We start from the raw sequence: 21,541 nt of genomic DNA, 5'->3' as shown, positions 1-21,541 counted from the left end.
CTTCATATTTCTTTCACTTTTCTCATGGCCTTCGCGTCACGGACACAAATCAGGAGTTGAAGGAGGAAGAATAAACTCTATTCATCCCAATCTATCCACTCTCCCCACCCACAGCAGCCAGGGTCAGAGTCCAACCTACTGCACAGAGCTATCAGGAAAAAAACAAAAAGCTACTCACTGAGCCAGACAGAACACAAGTCCCAGTCAAGGTTTGGCTGTCCTGGTCCTGCTCAAATGTTTGGTTCCCACAAAAATAAGCCAATTTTCAACAGCTGAGGCCTCAACTGGACAGAGCCAAAACAGGCCTTTGGATGAAAAAAGTTCTCAGCTATAAATGCTAAAATTAATATTTTCTGAGAAGTTCACAAGCATAAAATCTTGGATTAAGTTTATTGGCTCTGTGGAAATATTAGCAATAAAAGTATGTATTTGGAAGCCAGTTAAGCAAATACAAAACATGGCCCAACAGTCAGGGCCATTTATCTGGGAAAAATATTAATATTCATTGGGGGGTTCATAAAATGAAAAGCGAGGCTAGAAAGTGGGTGAGAAACACTATGTAGACACCAGGGGCAAAATGTAAGGTGCCTACATTAAGAAAGGCTTGTTGTGGACAATGAACGTCATCTCACAGCCTTATTTCCTTACTTAGATCAAGAGGCATAACAAATACAGGCCTACAGGAACTTCTGTTGGTGATATTCAGAGGCATAATAGCAGCCTGCAAAGACCCTGTGCATATAATACAGACACAAATGGTACAAGGTCAGCAGGACCTTCAGACTGCAGTAAAAGAGGTGCAGGCAGAACCATAGACAATACATTTCACTTACTTTGGCATCACTTTTTCTGTCCTAGACACATGATGTAACTAATTCCATAAGGTCCATTTATTTAAGTATTATACTCAAGTACAGTTAAAGACCATCCATAAAGTTGCATTGTAGGCATTCACTTACATTTCATAGGAAACATATTTTTAAATTCCACCATATTTATTTGAGAGCTATTGTTGCTACTACTACCCTGGGGTCTTCCTGTGGGGTGTTTGCATGTTCTCCCTGGGACTTAGTGGGTTTTGTACATCAGCTTCTTCCCACAGTCTAAAGAAATGCAGATTGGGGTCAGGCTAATTTGCTCATTGCTGGTATTTTGAAGTGAATGTTAAGTTGTTAAAATACTATAGACTCATGTTGACAGTGAAAGGTGTACAAGATTGTGCAATGCAGATTTTGTTTTGTTGATGCAGTCCAGAGATTGTGGTGATTTAGGATCAGTTCTCTGTTGGCTATGAGGTAAGGTATGAGAGCTCTTAGGAAGTTGTTTTTCAATGGTGGCTGTGTCTATTTACCACATCCTGGAGTACAGAATATCAGAATACAGAATAAAAAGTCAAAGTTATCAGTCTCTTTTGGTATGTAAAAAAAATAAATAAATAAATATATATATATATATATATATATTTGGAGGAACCCTAAAAACTAATAATTAATGTGAATCACAATTAGTCAAAAAAGGGAAGGGGGGGCACACACATAGTATAACTACTTCCCTTGTTAAGAACACTTTTATTTGTTTCAGATTCATTTTTTGGTCAAATACTGGGTGTGAGGTGGAAGAAAGTGCCCTCAGTGGGAGAGGTGGGAGGTTGTGGTGCACAGGGCAGCAGGCGGGGGGCAGCAGATGAGTGACAATCATCAGTAAGAAAGAAGCAAATGAGCAATGGAACAATTTACAGAGCAAAACATGGAGTTTGTTTTTTGATGAATTAGCAGATAACAATGAAATGGTTCATCAAGTTATTTCCTCAGTTGACATGGACTTATAGTTTTGATAAAGCTATGATATTAATCAAAAGGGCATTTCATGTTTTGCCTTTTAGATGCATATTGATATAACTGGGCCCCTGACACCATTTCATGAATGTCAGTAGTAAATCATAATATGATCATAATCCAATATACACTATATTATATATAAACAAATTGATATATTGTTTCTTGTCATATGGAGCAAATATCACTGGGCATTTCAGGATGTTTTTTTTTGCCATCCAGAGGTATGACAACCTCTCTATGTCTTTTGTCTCCTCTCTTCCCCACCCCATCACAGGCCAGTATATACATACTCACTAATTAGTACATTTACAAAAGCACCTAGCCTTTTCTCACACATATACAGACGGTGATTCAGTCCATGAACACAATAACAACACAATGTTGAGTCAAGGCAATCTGTACACACATACAAGTCATTATTCACATTCTCATCCAGAAATACAAAGGCATGGGCAGAATTTCACCCCAAAACATGTAAATCCCTAAAGTGCACATATGGAAGGGACACTGAGGGGCAAAGACATACATGGTATGAATTCAATGTTTTTGGTGAGAGGAAAAAAATACAAAAACAGAAATGTGTTCATGTGTACAGGTGGGTTATGGTATGGAGGGTTGTTTGTGGGTAATTCTTGGGAATATTACAGGAAAAAAAGCAACCAAATCAAAATAATGGGTGTCAAACATTCTCTCACACACACACACACACACACACACACACACACACACACACACACACACACACAAACACACCACCTAATCACAGAATATTAGAAACTCTTGATGTAAAAAAAAAAAAAAGCCCCACTTACTGCAGCTTACTGTTGCATTGCTTTTATCTCCCACCTCAATCATTTTCTCGTTTACCTCACACTAAAAAGGCATTCCAGGTGAGTGCAAATAATATTTCCATTTTACGATCAGGATAAGCCAACCCAAATTCTAAATCAAGTAAATGAAGTCAAACTGTCATCAAAACAAAGCACAAATTGGTCAACAATAAAAAAACAACTTAAGCAGCAGATAGAAAACAAAATAAAAAATCTGAAATGATGAGAATGAAGAAACAAAAGCAGAAGTGGAAACAACAGAGGCACAAAAATAAAGGTGTGATAGTGAACAAAAAAAAAGAGAAAACACACACAGTCAGCTAAAATGGCCTCCAAACATAAACCCCTTCCACCTCTCTCTGGAACAATCCACTGCTGCCCCCTCCTACCCATTTACAAGGGGCACCTCTCTGGGTGCACCAGTCTACTTTTGGCACAGATGGATCCTGACACATGCTGCACCACACAGAGCAGGTTAATGATACCCTGGCAAGGAATTTGGTGCCCTCTATTGTCAGCCACAGCAAATTGTTTGTCCAAAGCTACGCATGTTGAACTTCCACGAGGCTGGTGAGAGGGATCTCCACTGAATGTCAAATTATGGGTTCAAGAGATCAATTTCAGAAGTAGCAGAGTCAAAAGAGACAGGATGTACACCCTAGTTATCAAAGTAGGAAGCTTCAAAATGTGTTTCTGATGTGGTCAAATATAAAACTTTCTTGCTTGTCCTGTTTTGCAGTTATGATAAATAGCAAAAGAATGGAAAAGATAAGTAAGTGATGTCAGATTTAAACATGAACAGAGAGAGAGAGGATTTACCCTCAAATAAATACATGACTCAAACAACATAAATGTAAACAAAGTCTACTTTGATCAAAGTCATTGTGGTGCCATGCATATCATCTGAGAGGCTGAGCTACTTCCATGTTCAGGTGTCCGGCTGCCCTGATTGGAGGGGTGCAAGGGCGTAGGCGTGGTGAAGCGGTGATGATCTGCTCCTACTCAACTTTAACACCCATCTTCTCTGTGTTTAGTAAGTAGAGGCTGTCATCTATCAGGAAACTGTGGAAAATAAGGACCATTTAACAGGTTTAAATAGTCCTTTTTATTCTCTCCTTCCTCATAAAGTAACATTTTATCTCACATTTTCATTCATTCAAAATTTGTCTCTTTTCTTTTTGGCACTGTCTTAAATGCATCTCTTCACTAAAGGTAAAAAAAAAAAAACAGTAAGTGGACGAACCTGTAGAAAAGGAAGTGCACTGGGATGGTGCTAAGGTGCCACACAGCGTGAGCATCCAAGACCCAGAGCAGTGGGGGGAAGTCCAGCAGCTCCAGCAGGGCCAGGCCGTGCAGCAGCAGCACCACCAGTCCGCACTTCCACCAGTACGGCAGGGTCCGTCGGTTCTGCCAGCACCAACATAGCCACCACAGGAGGTTCACCATACCTGGAAAGAGAGAGAGGAATATGGAGCAGAGGAATAGCCGTGTGATAGAAATATGGCAATAGATAATGAAGTGAGAAGAGGGGAGCCTAGACGAATAGACAAGTTGACAGTAAATACACTAACACAAGAAAAGTGATGAGATTCAGTTGTAAACCACTGACATTTTGAAGGCATGATACAATATAAACTATGCTACCTGCAGACATAACATAATACAATAACATAATTATTATGGATCTGCTGTCATGACCAACCAAACATGAGCTTAAATGCAATATTTACGGATCTGCTGTACCGATGGTGGCGTTAGCAGCCATGTTGTACCCGTAGTCAAAACTGACAAAGGTCAAGTAGGACACATGCGAGGTAAAGGCCAAGATGAGCAGGACTCCCACCATGCTGGACACACCAGGTCGCCTCAGACCCAACGTTCTATCAAAGGGGGGGGGGGGCAGTGTGAACAGAAATAATCGAGCAACAGAAAGTGTTCCAGTAAAACATTATATTAATCTTAATATCCAAGCACCAATTTTCTCAAGGTTTATGGCCTTATTAACATTATTAGTGGCTTCTGTTGAAGTGAATATTCACAAACTATCACAAATATCTAAACGTCGTTCAAGGAAACAGCAGATGGGAATGTTAACAATGGTCAATGATTAGCAGAGTTGAATGTGATCATGTTTTCCAACTTGAATGTATTTGCAAGGCATGTGAAACACCTGTTTCGGAACTTACCTGACACAGCACAGGTAGATAGAGTAAAGAATGACAGCTGTTGCACAGAAATAATCCATTTTCTAAAAGAGACAAATGCAAATACATTTACAGACAACAGAAATCAATATCAAAGATCAAGAGAAAAAAAACCTTGTGCCTGTTGGATGTTACAAAAGATGGAGGTCTGTCCATAATGGCATGAGGAGGTCATTGATTAGCTTCAAGAAAAGAAATAGTTGGAGAGATATTTTAGCAGTTTGACTCTGGCGTACAACAAAGCACATGGTATTTGTTTTAGCGTTGACTCCATTGATTCCCTGTGATGTACAAAAGCTGCTTTTAGCTGCTCTCAGCTCATTGTTTTAGTTCACTAGTCTGCATTTTGAGTCTCAGCAGCTCTCAGTCTCCCCCCATATAAACAGTGAGCAGATGCTGTCGGCTCACAAGCTGACTGAACAGATATATTCTCTCCGAAATAACCTAGATGCTGTAGGGTAAGATATCAATTTTACAAATGGAGAGAAAGAAAACTCCAAAAAGTTACCCATGTTGCTCTGTTTCTGCTGTGGGTGCAACTTTGTCATAAAATTTTATTAAGCCTTTTCCACTCCCCTTGTTATTTGTCCTCAAGTGAACACAAATCACTTACTGACAATTCAAGATGACAGACAAACTATTACCTCGGTGAGATAGGTGTCCCGGGTGTGAAACACTGTGGACCAGAACCAGGCATTAAGAGATACCTAGAAAAACACATACAGAGTCTTGTTATATGCCTAATATTTGACAAGACACTATAAACTCATGGTAGAATTGGTGTACTTATGTGTGGATTTGACTGACCAAAGAGAAGGCGTTGATGGTGTGGTACATGGGACTCTGGCGTGGCACAGTGCTCCGATAGCGCAGCAGCATGAGAAGACAAGCCAGGCCATTAAGCAGAGAGGCCAGGGCAGACGCCGGCTCCTCGAAACACAGGAAGCGTGTGAATGGCCACTGTGAGAAATAAAATATACAGTGTCTTTCATAATTTCACAAAATTTGACTCAAATTGGTTATTTGGAGCACCTAGAGAGTTTTGTCCAGAGGTCTGAAATATAACCTTTCCAAATTATTAATATACCAACGTATGTCAATATACCAATTAAAGTGAGCAGGATGTGAATTTTGTAGAGTCTACCATCCTCTCCGATACAGAATAACTTTGTATTAAGACTTTGTGATGAAGCTCAGCATGATACACAAACAGGACTTGGTAAGAAGTACAAACCTTCCCATGGAACTGTGGGACTCTGTACCCCTCAGCCTGGTAAAGGCCCACGGTGGTCCACATGCACTGATAGCGACAGTCGTCACGACATGTCCAACCTGGAACATGAGAAGAAAGAAACAGGGTCTCAGAGGACAAACCTGGCATTTAGTCTGGAAAATATCAAAAGTTCAAGGTGAGACCTTCAAATTGCTATTTACTTTTATTTGTTTTAGACCAACTAGTCAAATAATAAACTAAACATTTCAAATCTAGCTCAGTTTGCTTTACTGACAATCAAGTGATACAGTGAAATACATCCAGAAACCATTAATAACAAAGACCTTTATCAATTTCTTACTCTTATTAAAACTTTTACATATCTGGATAGATGGCAGCCAATAACAGTCCATTTGTTATAGCTATTAAACCTCACACAGCCACTTCATACAAGTGCAATGATGCACTGAGGGTGGGGTTATAAAAAGCCTTTTGTGACACCTTGTTCTGCCAGAAAAACTGGCTTTCAGCTCTCAGAACTGTTACAGTGAATGTACATTGAAGACAAACCTAAGCTGACTTAGCTTATCTTCACTGTTACCTGCCAGGAATAGCAGCAGCTCACCTGTCAGGGCCATGTAGTGCGGCTGGGCTGACTGAAACCCCCGCAGCCGAGCTCCGGTGCAGTTGGTCTGGACACACTGCTTCACACACTCTCGGTAAACCGGCTCCTTGTCGCCCTGAGAGGACCGTACGGTGGTGACCGAGGCGAGCAGCAGCAGGACCGTGGCCAGTGTGGGAAGTCTGACAGATGTGCAGCGGCGAAACACCGAGGCCATGGCGGTGGGTCTCGGCCCGTTAGGACTCACAAAGGCACGACAGGACGACAGCGGCATCGATGGCTTCCGCAGCCTACGGTCCTCATTACCAAAGGGCCATTCCTGGTCTGTGGTAACAGTCCGGGGCTGAAATGTTTTACAGTTTGAATAGTGTATATCCACTGCTGCCTGGCCTCTGATCACGATCACTTTCACATTCACACGACGTTTCCTGCTACCCTTTTCCAAAATAAAACAAGAACTGATCGACGTTTGCTTGAAACCTTTGGTTTGAGCGATAAATCATCGAATTATAGCTATTATACTCCTCTGTCTTGAGTCAAAGGTTTCCGATTGACATCGGGAAACAATTCCTGTTTTGTTAGCTTACGTATTTTATTGATTGGTTAGCGACATTTTTACGGGTGATATGTTGTACTTTTATTTTGAAGGCAGAACGTTTTGCCGTATTTGATTTTACATCCTGTTGGGGTTGAACGTCACTAGATCACGTGATTTGTTGAGCTATTGATTCTGTACAGGACATCCAGGCCTACAGTATAACTTTTATGGCGCATAGAATTTTTTGCATATTGCAGACCTTTACACCAGAGAAAAACCAAGTTAGTCTAATACAATAGTCCTGCAGTAGATCCTCTTTTATGAAATGTATAATGTTCAGTTTTTTATACAAATGGACTGGAATAAGATTTTTTATTATGTTGATTTTGCTTCAGTTGTTCATGGAGAATTTTTACTGAATTTATTTTTATAATTATTTCATACTTATTTATTTGATATTTTTTATTATTGTTTGGTTGGAGGCATTCTCATTATCATATCATTAGCATGATGTACAGTGTTTGAGTATTCAGATTTTGAATTTTACTTATATAATTTATAACTCAGTAGTTTTCGTCAGTAGTTGAAAAATTTATAATCACCATTTAGAAGCAGCCCATCCAAATGGGTTATATCATGCTTTCTATATGCATTGTACAGTCAGTGCGCAGGCCTACAGGGCTGTTCACAGTCAACCAGCAGTGCTTTCACCCATGTCCCCACTTAAACCAAAAGACGCAGTGTCATACGAAAGATAGTGGATTTTATTTATACTTTATTTGTTACAGTGGAGACAGACAGTCACAACAACAGGAGAGAAACAGCAGTGAGAGGAGGGAAAAACAGTAAAAAAACAAATAAGTTTTACTTTTGTTAGTTTCTTTCCTGCCCACCTCTCCTTCTTTCACCATCTCTATCTCTATTTACAAGATTTTTAAAAAAAAATCATGCTCTCCTCTTTTCATCGCAACTTTTCCATTCATAGCTTTGTTTGAGACAGATTAAAAAGAGAGGGGTAGGTAAACTATTATAGTACCGTACTCCCACTCTTTTACTGTGCACACCTCTCCAGTACAAACAAAGGCACAAATCCATTAAACACTCTGTGTCTGGTTAAGACTAACAGACCACTTGGGTCAGGCTGCTTACTTGTTTCAAGCAAGTGACTGTGCATGCACCACAGCACCCAAGAGACATTTCAACTAACTGCTGTACACACTGTATTGCATATGCATACATGCTGTACGTAGGTATGATGCATGCCCTGCTGGTCTTAACTCAGAAGGACAGAGTGAGTGATGGGAGGATAAGTAGGAGGAACAAGAGGCAGGGACAGAGATGGAGAGAGAGTTTCAGTGTCACAAGATTATTTTTATTGAAAATAATCCCATGTTCCCCTGTTGGTACTCACACACGAACATACCCACAGCCTTCAGTCTTCTCACTGAGTATCTCGATAAAGTCTTTTTCAAGAGTGAGCTTGCCAGTGGAAAGAGCCGGCTGGAGCGTGAGCATGTGCAAGGATGCCATGGCGTAGGAGAAGAGGGAGTGCGAAGATGGTGAGTTGACTTTTGGTTTTGATCAGAGGTAGAGATCTTGAAAGAAGGGCATTTACTCCTCCTTGTCCTCTCCGTGTGTGATGACGTAGCAGATGTTCTTGTAGTCCACATTGCCAGCCACATCAGGGGGGAAGGCAGCCCACAGGTTGGTCATCTGTACAGGACAGATTCATGAAATGACTTACAACCCTGAAGTACTGAAGGTGTGACAGAATGTGAATATGAGTAAGACAGAGACTGATCAAGCTTACCTCTTCAGCAGTGAACCTGTCACACTGGGTGGTCAGGAGCTCCTGAAGACTGGATATGGAAAATGGATAAAATAAATATGATGGTCAATCTTGATTCAAAACTATTCCACCAAGAGTTGTGATGTAGTGCTGTGAGTAAAAGTAAAAGCTCTTACAATTCCTTCTTAATGGTGCCAGTGCCCTCAGGATCCAAGACCTTGAAAGCGCTCACAATAACGTCCTCGGGATCAGCACCTAAGAGTAAAAACAGGTCAACTAGTCTTAATGATAAAAGATAAAAAGACTCCTAGTTTAAGTCATGCATGTAATGTGAACTGCCAATAAGAAAAGAAGAGAAATATTTTATGAAACAGGAGAAAAAACAACAAGGAGTAAATTGAATTAAGATCCTGTGTGAACACACCCTTCAGCTTCTCGCCGAACATGGTCAGGAAGACGGTGAAGTTGATGGGGCCACTGGCCTCCTTCACCATGGCCTCCAGCTCGTCATTCTTCACATTCAGTTGGCCCATTGTGGCCAGCACGTCCCTGAGGTCGTCCTTGCTGATAATGCCATCTCTGTTCTGGTCGATGATTGTGAAAGCCTGTCCATATATATAAATATAAAATTCAATTGTGCTTGATTTTTTTGGGATGCATCACTTCCTCAGATGACATTCATAAGCCCTCACACCATCAACGACAACACAGCTAATTAAAACAATGTAAAATGAGATCCTCACATGTCTCCCACGTTCCTAACATAAGACTTGCTTCTGACAGTTATTTGTGTGAGATTGTTTGCTAACATAAGCGCGTAAGTGTGGAGCTTCTCTTCGAACATAGCTGGACATATAATTCAGTGACACCAAAGATGGCATTGGAAACCTTTGGGGGCTTGGCAGCCGGTCGGCCACTTGTCTTTCTAAGGTTTTAAAATGGTCTCGGAATGTGAGACAAGCCCCTTGCGACATTTAAGGAGAAAGTATTGATTACAGCTGTCATCCCCCTCCCCTCTTTTTGTCTTGTGACTAAATCTCCTGACCATGTCCCAAATGTTCTTTCACCTTTTGATGCCTCTCAAGGCAGCTCAGCTAAGCCATTGTATTCTCTTCCACTTTTACCTGTATATTAAAGGAAAACCCCAAAATGACTCCTGATTTTCACAAACTATTAACAAAAACAGTAATGTCATATTACAATGTTACAAAGTGTAGACTTCAACTATAGTTCTATTAATCTCGAATGTTTTCTTGTCCTTTCTACTTTTAGCCTCTCTTTCCTGCTTTAATTAATATTCAAGGACGACCAGCTGTTGGGCGGCATTCCAGTGGGGTCACCAAGTGAGTGTTTTGGGTCTCTGACGAGTATTACTGTGCTGCCACATGGAGGAGGTAGCTGCTGTCACTAAACAAGCTGAGATTTACCGTCTTGTCATGCTGATGGGGACATTTTTGCTGTCATGCAGTCAAAATGATCGGGTCGGTTCTTCACATTGCCTCCAAGATCATATGACACATGACACATCCGTTATATGTAAAGGTCTTTTATCTCACATGGCCAAGAACAACATCAAATTTTTTACACCTAGAAAACTTCAGCTTTGAAGATGTGATAAGGAAAATGTTACCTCCTTGTACTCCTGGATTTGGCTCTGCTCAAACATGGAGAACACGTTGGAGGATCCACCCTCACCCTGCTGCCTCCTCTTGGCCTTCTTGGGTGCCTGGGAAATGATAAAGGGTTAAAATACATTTCATAAATAAAAAAAACATCAACCAGACAAACTAATGTTGAAAACATACAAAGACTGTTGTCTAATACAAGTGGATAAACACATTCTAAAATATAGGTTCACTTTTTTTGTACATGAAAAAAATGTTCGATATTAAATATAGATAAAGTTGGATTGCAGATTTAGCAAATTTCCAATGGAATCAGACATTCTCGTAAAGTACTGATTGTTCTTCCAAAAATCTCAGTTTAGGTTAAAATATTGTGTAATAACTTAATCATTAGGAAATCATCACCAAACAGACTGCATTTTAGTATTTCACCACAGTTAAGGATTGTGATGTTAGCCAAACATCAAGCCAGCAGATAAATGTTAGACTGGGTCCACATCCATAAACTGGGAGGCTCAGGTTTAGAGACGCCTGCAATTTCACTTCATGGGATGTTTGTAATCCAGATAGCAAATGTATCAGTGATGCTTTGATCTCATCACTTTAGAGGAGAGAAGATCCTGTTTCCCTAGAGATCGCTCTTCCAAGGAACATGGCCACACTCACCATCTCTCAGGTTTGTGGGGTTGTTGTTGGTCAAGAAGAGTAGCCTACGCCAAGCCGATGTGACTGACATGTAGCTCCTGGACTACCAGGGTCTTATATACTAGCCCACTGGTGGCTAACTTTAGCCACACCATCAGGTTTGGCAGGAAAACAGAGCTGATGGAAACTAAGTGAATGAGGGAGGAGCGAGGAGGTGGCAGGCGGATCAGCTTACCGATGCTCCAAAATAGGCCCCAGGAGCCTTGGAATGAGGTAAATTCAATGCCAACACACAGGCCTGACTTTGGTGTCATCTGTGGACTAATATGGCCAAACAAACTGACAGACATGCTGAGAGACAACTGTCTCCATTCCCCTCTTCTTCAACAAGACATACTGTGAGTCTTTGTTGTGGCTATTTCTGTGTCATTAATATCCACTGTAAGACAACAGAACCCATTGTACTGCATGATGACAGTCTTCTGTTTCTTCTCTCATTTGATATGCACATGTCCAGGAGTTATCCTGCAGCAAGCCTGACTAATGCTTTCCAATAATTAACAGCCTCAAGCTGGTTAAGGTGCCAACACATATTTGCACTTAATATATCCTGAAGTCATCACCTGTCTAAATGATAGGTTTGGTTTGAGCCCACTAGCAGATCAGTAGTGGCTGGGAGGGTTTATATCAGTCATGAAACCTGAAAACAGTTGGCTGATGAACACTGGTTCAGCTCCAATTATGACACTTGACTACTTGGCCTCTAGAAACACTGACCTTCCATCAATGAGAAATGTAAACATTCTTTATACTGACACTGATAGCAGCAAATATGTGCTACTGCAAATTCCAGGTTTGAAAAAGAACAATTAAATGTAGACAGCATTTTTACACAGAATCAGAAACAGACTGTGCAAACAGTTCACATACACAACTCTGAAATTCATTGTTCTGTGCATTGGTAGTGTAAAATCTCATGTTCTATATGGGAAAAAAGCAAAGAAGAAGCTCAGGTAATGGCTGTTAACAACAAAATAGCCAAGCCTTAGTTTCTCTCTGTAGGAGCAGGACTTCTTCAAGTCTGACCTCTTAGTTTCTGTGATTTTAGATCACATCTGTGATGAGAGACAGGAAATTGGACGAAATGAGCAGCTTTCCTACCATGGATGAACTAATTTGGGACACTCCTGGTGGCTCCCAGTATAGTTGCTTTAGAACAGGAGGACAGTGGCCCACCCACCAAACTCCATATATGAGCTACATAGGCTGCCATCAATCACACCGCTATACAGCTAGGGCATGTTTAGGAATTCAGCACCAACATGAACCGATACTGCACCTTCAATCATTTGTAGGCCTAGTATTTCACATGGCAAAATAGGAACTACATTCTCAAAGGGACTAACTGTTTGAGTTTTTTTCCTTCATTTTATTGATTTCATCTGATTGAACATCATAGCTCTGATGATTTAAATGGAGAGAATTATTTGCATAGAAGCAAGCAAAAGTGTAAAAAAGTTCATGCGCAGCAGAGCAGCGACTTCTAGTATGGGCTTGAAGGTGAAAAGAAAGAGAGAGACACACACAGAGGGAGAAAGAAACCAAGCTATGGCAAAGACCATAAAAACAAGACAGCTGGACAGACTGAAATAGCCGCTGCCAGCCCCCGCTGTTCTCGTTCTCAGCCATTTTGACTCTCTTCTAAAATTCTGCAGACATCATCCTTCTTGGCCTGGTTTGCCACCACACAACTATAATTTTAAACTGAATATGTTGAAGTGTAGGTCAGTGTGGACTGTTTTCAAACATTCACATGAAGAAATCACTTCACTGTACTAGGAGTCAACAGTCAATGAAGCAGATTAAGGGCCATTTATTGACTCTACAGCATTATAGGTAAAATATGAACAGTATGCTCATGAACAATAGATATACACAAAAATTGCTTAACAATAATGGCTGCAGTGCTAATTTCTTTTTACATACTAGCTTTGCAATGCAGCCATGTTTTTAACATTCAGGTTTAGACACTGTGAATACTTCACATTATTATCCAAAGTCTATTAAATTTTCCTCTTGGACAGCTGCACCACCTTGTTTTGACCAATCAGCGATCAGTTCCTTCACTTCTTTTCCAAACTCTTCATGCAGTTTACAAAATTCCTCCCTGCTGAAGAAGATCGCTGACCACTCCTCGGTGGGTACATCAGGAGTTTTAATAGACGCCACATTTGTATTCCTCTTGGGCCAGAGTTTGGGTGATCTTTTACTAGCTGTTTTGGATGAATTGGTAGGAGCATGGAGCATTGGATTGAAGCTCAGACCAGTTCCTGGTATCACATCTGGTGCTGGAAATGTAGGAGGCAGCGTTGACATTTGTGCACTCTGATTGACCGCCATGTTGAAATTTGGCGTCAAGTTATTGACCTGTTCGCAGGAGAGTGCAAGCAATGTGTCTGAGGAAAGAGCAAAGAAATATGAATAATACATTAGAAAGTCTCTTGCTAATAGACAGGCTGACATTTTGACAGGAGGAGCAGAAAGGAAATTACCAATCCTACCAGCAATTACTGCAATGTGGTTAAATTTATTTAGCTTTTTCTTTTTGTGTCATACTGATTTCCCCTAGTTTAGATTTTACGGTAACCATCCTATTCTCTCTCTTCTCTTAAAAACCAGAGAACAGAAATTTGCCTAAGTGCTAATGTTTGTTTCTAAACCAACAGTAAGGCTGAGCTGCAGGAAGAGAGTTGGGCAACCAATACTTTTTTGTGCAATTTAATGAAACTTCTACTGACTGACCTCTGAAAAAGATTCGGATTACATATAAATAACCTTGCACCAAATTAAAATCGACCTTAGCGAAGCTCATCATGTTCAATCTGGTTACTATTGATCAGAAAGGAGTTGTTTCAATGTTGTTGTTTAGCTAGATTTATTTCCAGTCCAACACACAAAGAAGACAACAAAATATTACCCATACCTTATAATGTACTTCAGTCAAACACAACAAAACCAAGAGCTAAAGCTTCAAAACTACTGCAGTTATTTGAACCCCTCTCTGATAAAGTCTCAGATCAGATCATTACAAACTGCTGTATTCAGCACAATGTGTCTGCCTGCACATACTGACAGACAGATGTTAAGAGATTGTAATGTTTGTACAACACGTACCACAATGTACACAGTATCTGATGTGGAGCATTACACAGTGATGTAACGCCTCTCATGGCTGCTCTCTAGAACAAAGGCTGCTCTCTTTCACCCACAGACATAAAGACAATCATCCTTTCTGACTCTCACCTCTGTACTTCTTCTCCAGGTCCATCACTAGCATTTCCAGGTAGTTGTGGTTGGCTGACAGCAGGGCTTTGATCCAGCTCTCCTGACTGGCCTCGTCCTCTGCAGCAAACTTATACGTCCGCAGTCCGGGCTCGCTCCACACCAGCGAGAAAGCGTACTGCTCCTCGGACTCGCACAGCTGGACGGTGCAACCCTCCAGAACAATCACTCCTATCAGGTCCCGGTCAGTTGGCCGGTCCTTGTAGAAGAGGAGGTTCCCCTTCAGCACACACCAGCGCTTCTGATAGGAGGTCTTGATCTCACCCTGTGTGACATCTGTGGTTTACTGACTCATTTACAAATGGCTCATTTACTCAATTTCTTACACAACAGCGTTGCTGAAATAAGATGCTTGCTGTGAGGTTGAATGTCACAGACAGTTTCATGAAATTACTGATGCAAACACCAAAAAGTTAAGTATTTGTATGTGTTTAGAAATTCAAAGTGTATTATTTGAACATCTGTATTGACTGACAGTCTTCCAGGTGAGTCAAGTATCATTTCATGCACATTTATTTGCCTGATTACATTTAACTGCAGTGCCTTAATGCCTTTATGTCCATTTTACCATTTAAAACACTTTAATTTCAAAGGTGCTGCATAAGTTAAGTTTATTATTATTATCATTAAGACAATGTTTAACACATTCACATCCCGGCCTTTCTGTGTGGAGTTTGCATGTTCTCCCTGTGCTTGCGTGGGTTTACTCCGGGTACTCTGGTTTCCTCCCACAGTCCAAAAACATGTATGTCAGGTTGATTGGTGACTCTAAAATTGCCCGTAGGAGTGAGTGTGAGTGTGTGAGGTTGTTTGTCTTTGTGTGTCTATATGTGGCCCCTGATGTGTTTTTAAAACCACAATTTCCTTTGGTCGATTTATCAAATCAATCAATCAGTCTTGTTTATTTTAATTCCACTTTTCATAAAGGTTGTTGGTTTATAGATGACAGTTCACAACAAGACAGTTCTAATGGAAAAAGTAAAACATTTAAGATGAAACAAGAAATAAAAATGATAAATAATAATAAAACCAAGAAAAACATAATATTTAGAGACGAAGTAGAAGATTGTAAGACACACAGGCAACATATATTTCCTCTTAAATTTAAATATTGTTCTATTGAAGGATTTTTCTGGGTCTTACCTTCTTGTAGAGGTATCCCTGTTTGTCCACAGGTGAGTTACAGGATTCAAAATAGGTGATAATCTTTTCATCAATCTTCATTTCAACATAACAGGATACTCAAACACAACCTGCCACACACACACACACACACACACACGCGCGGACAACATATCACAATAGTTCACCCTCTTTCTCTACCAACATCAACAGAAGTGATAATAAAGGGTTTAATGTTTACACATTTTGTCTCTGGGCCAAATACCGCCAGCTCTTTTCCGTGTTGCTACAAGGACATGCCCCCTAACCTAAATTAAATACTTTGAAATACCAACAGAAAAGTTTGTTAACTGATTTAAAGTTTAGTATTATTTTATATTTCGATGGAAACATGTCCAAACCGACCGCCATTAATAACTCGCCCACTGTTTTTAAGGCGACGGCCATCGGTGAGTGCGGCCAGGATAGTGCGGCCAGGATAGTGATAAGTGACGCTTCTGATTCTGGTTTCATTTAGTAACGTCCGCTTTGGGTTAAGAAACAGAGAAGCGGAACAGTTTCTCACATCCACATGCTTCATGTTTACTCACCTTTTTGGACTGTGTCAACGCGATTCAGTTTCCTCTGAGATTATGTGTCAATCGCTTCCTGGTGCCAGAAGGTGCGGGCATCTCCACGTCAAACTACACAAACTACCGTAAACCGGGTGAACTACAGCCGCAAGAGCAACCAGTCAAACTAATGCACGCTCCAACTGTCTGAGCGTTAAAAAAATAATATACATTTCTGGGTTACGACTCAATGACTTTGATCTGAATTGACTTACCGATCAGGAGTCTTTATTATAGGCCTAAATTATTTTAGTAGTATTTTAGTATTGTGCTCACACTGTACATGAAGTTGTGTTTGATCAAATGTACACAAACTTTTTAAAATTGTGTTGTTATATAAATAATGTACAACATTCATGATAAAAGTTGATTTGGTAGAATATAACAGAACTTAAAGCATATTTTAATAGTGTTATGGAGCTGCCATGTGTACTCTGTCGTACGTGTATTTTATGTTATGGGTACTTGAAAGATACAAGTACAAGGGGAGTATTTGGATGGGTGGGGGGGTGATCAGTCTAGAGCTGTTTTTAACCCCTTAGCCCACTTTAGCTCTGACCTGATGGTCAGTAAATATGTGCAGTAAACAGCCTATATATACTTTTTAGTCTCTCTAGGGTTTTAAAAGTAATGTGTACTAAGACTGTGTGAACATCAGTAAAAGAAATACTAATAAACAGCAGTTCTCGGCCATGTGTTAACTCTTTCGCGGTTAGTGCTGTGTGTTGGTTCCTCTGTGAATACACTGCATGTGCACATTCTGACTTTATTAAGGCCACGTCTGTCTGCGACTACTTCAGCCTGCAATGGTGTGAAATAAATATATCAAGCACACAGCAAGTTTCATTCAGTAAAATCTGACATTTTTAATGACAATCATGCTATTCGGATTTTAAAACTTTGCAATCAATCATCTTTACCAGTCACTCATTTAAAAATGAAAGATGAAACTTTCTGACCATGAGCTCAACAGGTGTTACACCATGTAACACTCTGAACCTGTGGTTTTCCAGCGACAGCAAGGCCTGTAATGTGAACATTGCGGTGCTGTCAATGGAAGATCACAGGTTCAGCAGCACAGTACAGCTCACCTAACTGGAATAATGTTTTTAATCTTACCAATTATAGCTGTGCTTTTCGTGCTAGACAAAATGTTTGAAAAAGCTTCGTTAGGAAAAACTTGTGCACACAACAGGCTACAAACCCAAAAAGTAAGTAACTCCTTGGAACAGTTCCAGAGTTACGAGAGACGAGCCTTTTCATTAATTTTGTAGCTTATTATTTCAACACCCTGCAACTATTTTTACCTGAAAAAGCAGAAAGCAAAAATTACTGTTCACAGACAATGCATAAAGTGTGCTGTTTTACTGATGTGCAATGAGTCTACTGCATTAATCATTACTGTTGCTCCCTTCATGCTTGTTGTAACTGTAAAGTTTCACCAATGTGGATCTTTTGGTGCCTTTTAAGATTCTCCCCTCGACTGAAGCTCTTCCCACACTGATTGCAGTAGTACGGTTTCTCTCCTGTGTGGACTCTCTTGTGTTTTTTCAGGTCTCCTGCCTGAGTGAAACGTCTCCCACACTGTATGCAGCCATATGGCTTCTCTCCTGTATGACATCGCTGGTGGATTCTTAAGTTCCCGAGCCTGCTGAATGTCTTTCCACATACAACACATAAGTGCGAGTCATCTCCCCTCAAATGCTCGCTGATCTTTCTCACGTCAAAGGAAGCCCTGTGGGTCTTTGCAAACCCATGCCTTCTTGGTATGCCGTGGTTTGAGTGGATAAAGACCAGTCCATAAGGTTCAGCAGCAACTTGTTGCCTGAGGGTATCAGCAGAGTTCTGACGAGAAGAGTTGCAGCTTAAATCCACACAGCCATTATAATGTTCTTGTAGAGATGGTGGTTCTAATGTGCAGTCTGTTGGATCTGGCTCTCTCTTAATGACAGACAGGCTTACTCCAAGTGAGGTGCTGGAGTGAGAGTTGCACACATCATTGGATGACACAGCACTGTTACTCAGGCTTTCATTGTGTGATGTTTGGACAGTCTTTGTCTCCTTAATAATGCATGTCCCCTCTGCAGGCTGTGCTTTGCATTGTTCTGTTGATGTTTGTGCTAAGCTGCACTCAGCTTGTGATTCAGAATGATTGTACCTTTCCTGATCTTTGGATTCCTGTTTCATGTCATGGTGAACTTTGCAGCTGCCTATTGGCTTTTGCTCTGTAACAGCAACATCCGGGTAATACATTTGATCAAGATCCCCACCCTGCTCATGACAGTCTGTGCCTTCTTTTTCTTCAGGCAGTGGACGATTTTCAGGTAGAACTGCTAAGAAATTCAGAATAAAAACAAGGAATGCTTACTTTTATTTAATAACTTGTTAAGAATACATTCATTCATAATTGCACTTCGACCAGAATACAAATGTCACACTATCTGTAACAATGACAATCAAAGACGATTACATTTGTACCCACATGTGCTTTCTCTTGATATCTTATCTTGGAGCTCCTGCAGTCGTCTCTTTAGACTCTCATTCTCTCTCTGAGTTCTGGCAGTTTTCTCCTGGTACTCCGATACGGTCTCCTTCACCACCTCCAGAACCTCCTGCACAGCTTCAGTCAGTAGCTTGGATACACGAGCATTCAGACGTTCAAGTTTAGACATCCTGAAATGAAACATGCAGAGTGATTACGCATGAAATGAAATGATAAGTATGTATATCTGATATAATAATTAATAGGAGATGTGATAAATGTGAATATATGCTTCTTCTGATGACACTAAAGGTTCATGTGTCCATTCACCCAAAAACTACGTCTGTTACTTTGGAACTTAATAATCTGTTCTTTCATAAACTGATTAGTATTATACAGTATTGCAAAGCTCAATATAAGTAAAACACGCAATAAAAAAAACAAAACACAAATACACCCCCCCCCCCCCAGCAAACAAACAAACAATAAATAAATAAATAATTGCAATGTGGCTGCAACGTTACATTAAATACAAAGAGATCTGCCCGTTCCACTGTTATGTAATGCTATGTTTAATTATTACGTGTTTATATAACGCATATATGCGCAAATAACGCATATTTCAAATGAACTAGATTGACCAACTAGCTAGACATGTTTACAACTGCAGTACCTTCCAGCTAGTCGTGAAGTTATAATATCGGTTTCCCTTTAAACATCCCAGAGGTCCAATAAAAAACCCGTCACGTGGGCACCATGTTAGCCGGATGTTTGCTTCTGATTAATCGTGAGCCTGATTAGCAAGTAATAAGAAATTTAAAAGCCTGGAAACAACACGACAAGGCACAAATAAAAACGCAACACAACAACTCATAACCTCCGGAAGTACAACCTGATTCACTTCCGCTGTACGATGGTTTTCAGAATAAAAGTCCGAGTTTAACGTCTGTATTCGTTTCTATGTAACTGTTTACTATTAATTCTTCTTTATTCATCTGACATTTCACCTGCAGCAGTCAACTTCGCCTTCTGCTGTTTTTCATTCAGTAAATATGGATAATTACTTTATTTACTCTAACTTACGGTATAAGTTACACAGTCATGCATATTCACACATCTGGAATATGAATGACAACCACGTGTTATGAAGTCGTGACCTATCACCGCGTCATGTCTTAATAATATAGATTTTTATATAATGTATATCCTGAATATATTTTTTTCTGATTGTCAACAGAGGGGCTCTTTTTTAATTAGGCTACATCACCTTGAATTCTTTATATTCATGTGGCAAACATATAGTGCATTCAATGAAATGTTACAGAACGAACTAAACAAAACTAGGATATCATGCTTTATTAACAGAGAATATAATAACCACTCAGAAAAAACAAAAGTAATGAGTAAATTAAAATGTTCTACCACCATGCTTTAAAAAAATGTTGAAATGTTACACATGGAAAAAGAAATAAATAAGTACACAAATAAATAAATAAAACAAAACACACAGAGAAGTGTGTATAATATTAATTTAATTAGAGCAAATATATCATATTTAATAATTAAATATATCATATTTAATTCTATCAAAATAAAATATTTACATGAGCACCTTAACTTACAGAAGTACACAAGGTTTTTTGGTGGTGGTTGAATGGCTGAGAAAGGTGTGCACAGCCTCATCAAACACCTTATCCAACCCCACCTGGTTGATTGCAGTGCATTCCAGATATTTAACAGCCTTTATTTGCTTTGCCATTGTTGTTCCCTGCTGGTGGGTGACTGGGATCTGGTTCTGTTCCTTTAGCTTCTCCAGGATCTGCTGATCATCACGAAGGTCGGTCTTAGTTCCCACAAGGAGAATAGGCACATTAGGGCAATGGTGCTTAACCTCTGGAAGCCACTTGTTCTTGACATTCTCGTAGGATCTTGGGCTGGCAATGGAGAAGCAGATGATGATGACACTGACTTGGTTGTAGCAGAGTGGGCGTACACTGTCATAGTCCTCCTGCCCAGAGGTGTCCCCAAGCACCAGCTGGACAGTGTGGTTGTCTACACTGAGCTGGGTATTGTATGTGTCATAGAAACCTGAAATGTAGTCCTTAGGAAACATCTTTTTGGCATAAGTGCAGAGGAGGTGGGTCTTTCCTACATCAGTATCTCCAACAGCAACACACTTGACGTTTTGCATTATGACAATTCAGTCAAAAGAAATCCTGAGACAAAAAGACAATACTTCATCATTAAACACAATATAGGCTTTTAACATATTTGATGGATTTTGTCTTTTTATTTTTATTTAACACGTCACAGCCTGTTCTGATTCAATTTCATGTTAAAAGAATAAGCCTTTATTATAATATAGATTCAGGATATCAGTGAACCTTGGTTTCATGTTTAAGGCTCAAACTGAAATCTAAAGTATATTAAAAAGTTAGACACTTCTCCACAATTACCTTCAAATTGTTCATATTTAACCAGTGTTTGCAGCAGACACAGCATCAATCAACTGAATAAGTTGAAAATCTTACTTACCTCTCAGGTCTCTTGTATCACAGTGTCACTGCTGTGTTTCCTGTAGCTTGCCTGAATTAAAAGTGTGTTGAATAGGAAGTGACACACCTGTTTAACGAGGCAGCCCTTTAGAGTTGGCATCAGTCTTACACAAGTCTCATCTAGC

General features: G+C 40.0%; 4 protein-coding genes across 5 annotated transcripts; all 4 read right to left on the bottom strand.

The window, feature by feature from the left end:
- Window positions 1-1,551: 1,551 nt before the first annotated feature.
- On the bottom strand, window positions 1,552-7,131 carry pgap3 (post-GPI attachment to proteins phospholipase 3). Its single transcript, XM_026315373.1, has 8 exons — window positions 6,711-7,131; window positions 6,107-6,204; window positions 5,680-5,832; window positions 5,517-5,579; window positions 4,855-4,916; window positions 4,412-4,548; window positions 3,912-4,116; window positions 1,552-3,730 (listed from the first exon to the last, which is right to left on the bottom strand). Exons 1-8 carry the CDS (start codon window positions 6,979-6,981, stop codon window positions 3,667-3,669), a joined length of 1,053 nt encoding a protein of 350 aa, XP_026171158.1. The 5' UTR covers window positions 6,982-7,131; the 3' UTR covers window positions 1,552-3,666.
- Window positions 7,132-8,000: 869 nt separating this feature from the next.
- mylpfb (myosin light chain, phosphorylatable, fast skeletal muscle b) lies at window positions 8,001-11,448 on the bottom strand. Its single transcript, XM_026315374.1, has 6 exons — window positions 11,326-11,448; window positions 10,665-10,760; window positions 9,459-9,639; window positions 9,211-9,289; window positions 9,056-9,104; window positions 8,001-8,958 (listed from the first exon to the last, which is right to left on the bottom strand). Exons 1-6 carry the CDS (start codon window positions 11,326-11,328, stop codon window positions 8,857-8,859), a joined length of 510 nt encoding a protein of 169 aa, XP_026171159.1. The 5' UTR covers window positions 11,329-11,448; the 3' UTR covers window positions 8,001-8,856.
- Window positions 11,449-13,148: 1,700 nt separating this feature from the next.
- On the bottom strand, window positions 13,149-16,492 carry LOC113135088 (sesquipedalian-1-like). 2 transcript variants are annotated; one of them, XM_026314733.1, is made up of 4 exons: window positions 16,359-16,492; window positions 15,790-15,899; window positions 14,608-14,911; window positions 13,149-13,760 (listed from the first exon to the last, which is right to left on the bottom strand). In XM_026314733.1, the coding sequence occupies exons 2-4, from the start codon at window positions 15,868-15,870 to the stop codon at window positions 13,354-13,356; spliced, it is 792 nt and encodes a 263-aa protein (XP_026170518.1). In that variant the 5' UTR covers window positions 15,871-15,899; window positions 16,359-16,492; the 3' UTR covers window positions 13,149-13,353. The 2 variants fall into 2 exon arrangements, with proteins under 2 accessions (XP_026170518.1, XP_026170519.1); XM_026314734.1 differs by having other exon boundaries at window positions 15,790-15,903; window positions 16,359-16,373.
- A 774-nt stretch (window positions 16,493-17,266) lies between these two features.
- Window positions 17,267-21,537, bottom strand: LOC113135743 (zinc finger protein 189-like). Its single transcript, XM_026315990.1, has 4 exons — window positions 21,397-21,537; window positions 20,484-21,077; window positions 18,862-19,052; window positions 17,267-18,712 (listed from the first exon to the last, which is right to left on the bottom strand). Exons 2-4 carry the CDS (start codon window positions 21,050-21,052, stop codon window positions 17,793-17,795), a joined length of 1,680 nt encoding a protein of 559 aa, XP_026171775.1. The 5' UTR covers window positions 21,053-21,077; window positions 21,397-21,537; the 3' UTR covers window positions 17,267-17,792.
- Between the last annotated feature and the right edge of the window lie 4 nt (window positions 21,538-21,541).

The sequence above is a fragment of the Mastacembelus armatus genome, chromosome 19, assembly GCF_900324485.2.
Source record: "Mastacembelus armatus chromosome 19, fMasArm1.2, whole genome shotgun sequence".
NCBI classification, from domain to species: Eukaryota; Metazoa; Chordata; class Actinopteri; order Synbranchiformes; family Mastacembelidae; genus Mastacembelus; species Mastacembelus armatus.
The sequence above is the reverse complement of the archived record's forward strand: the minus strand, read 5'-3'. Positions and strand labels throughout refer to the sequence as shown.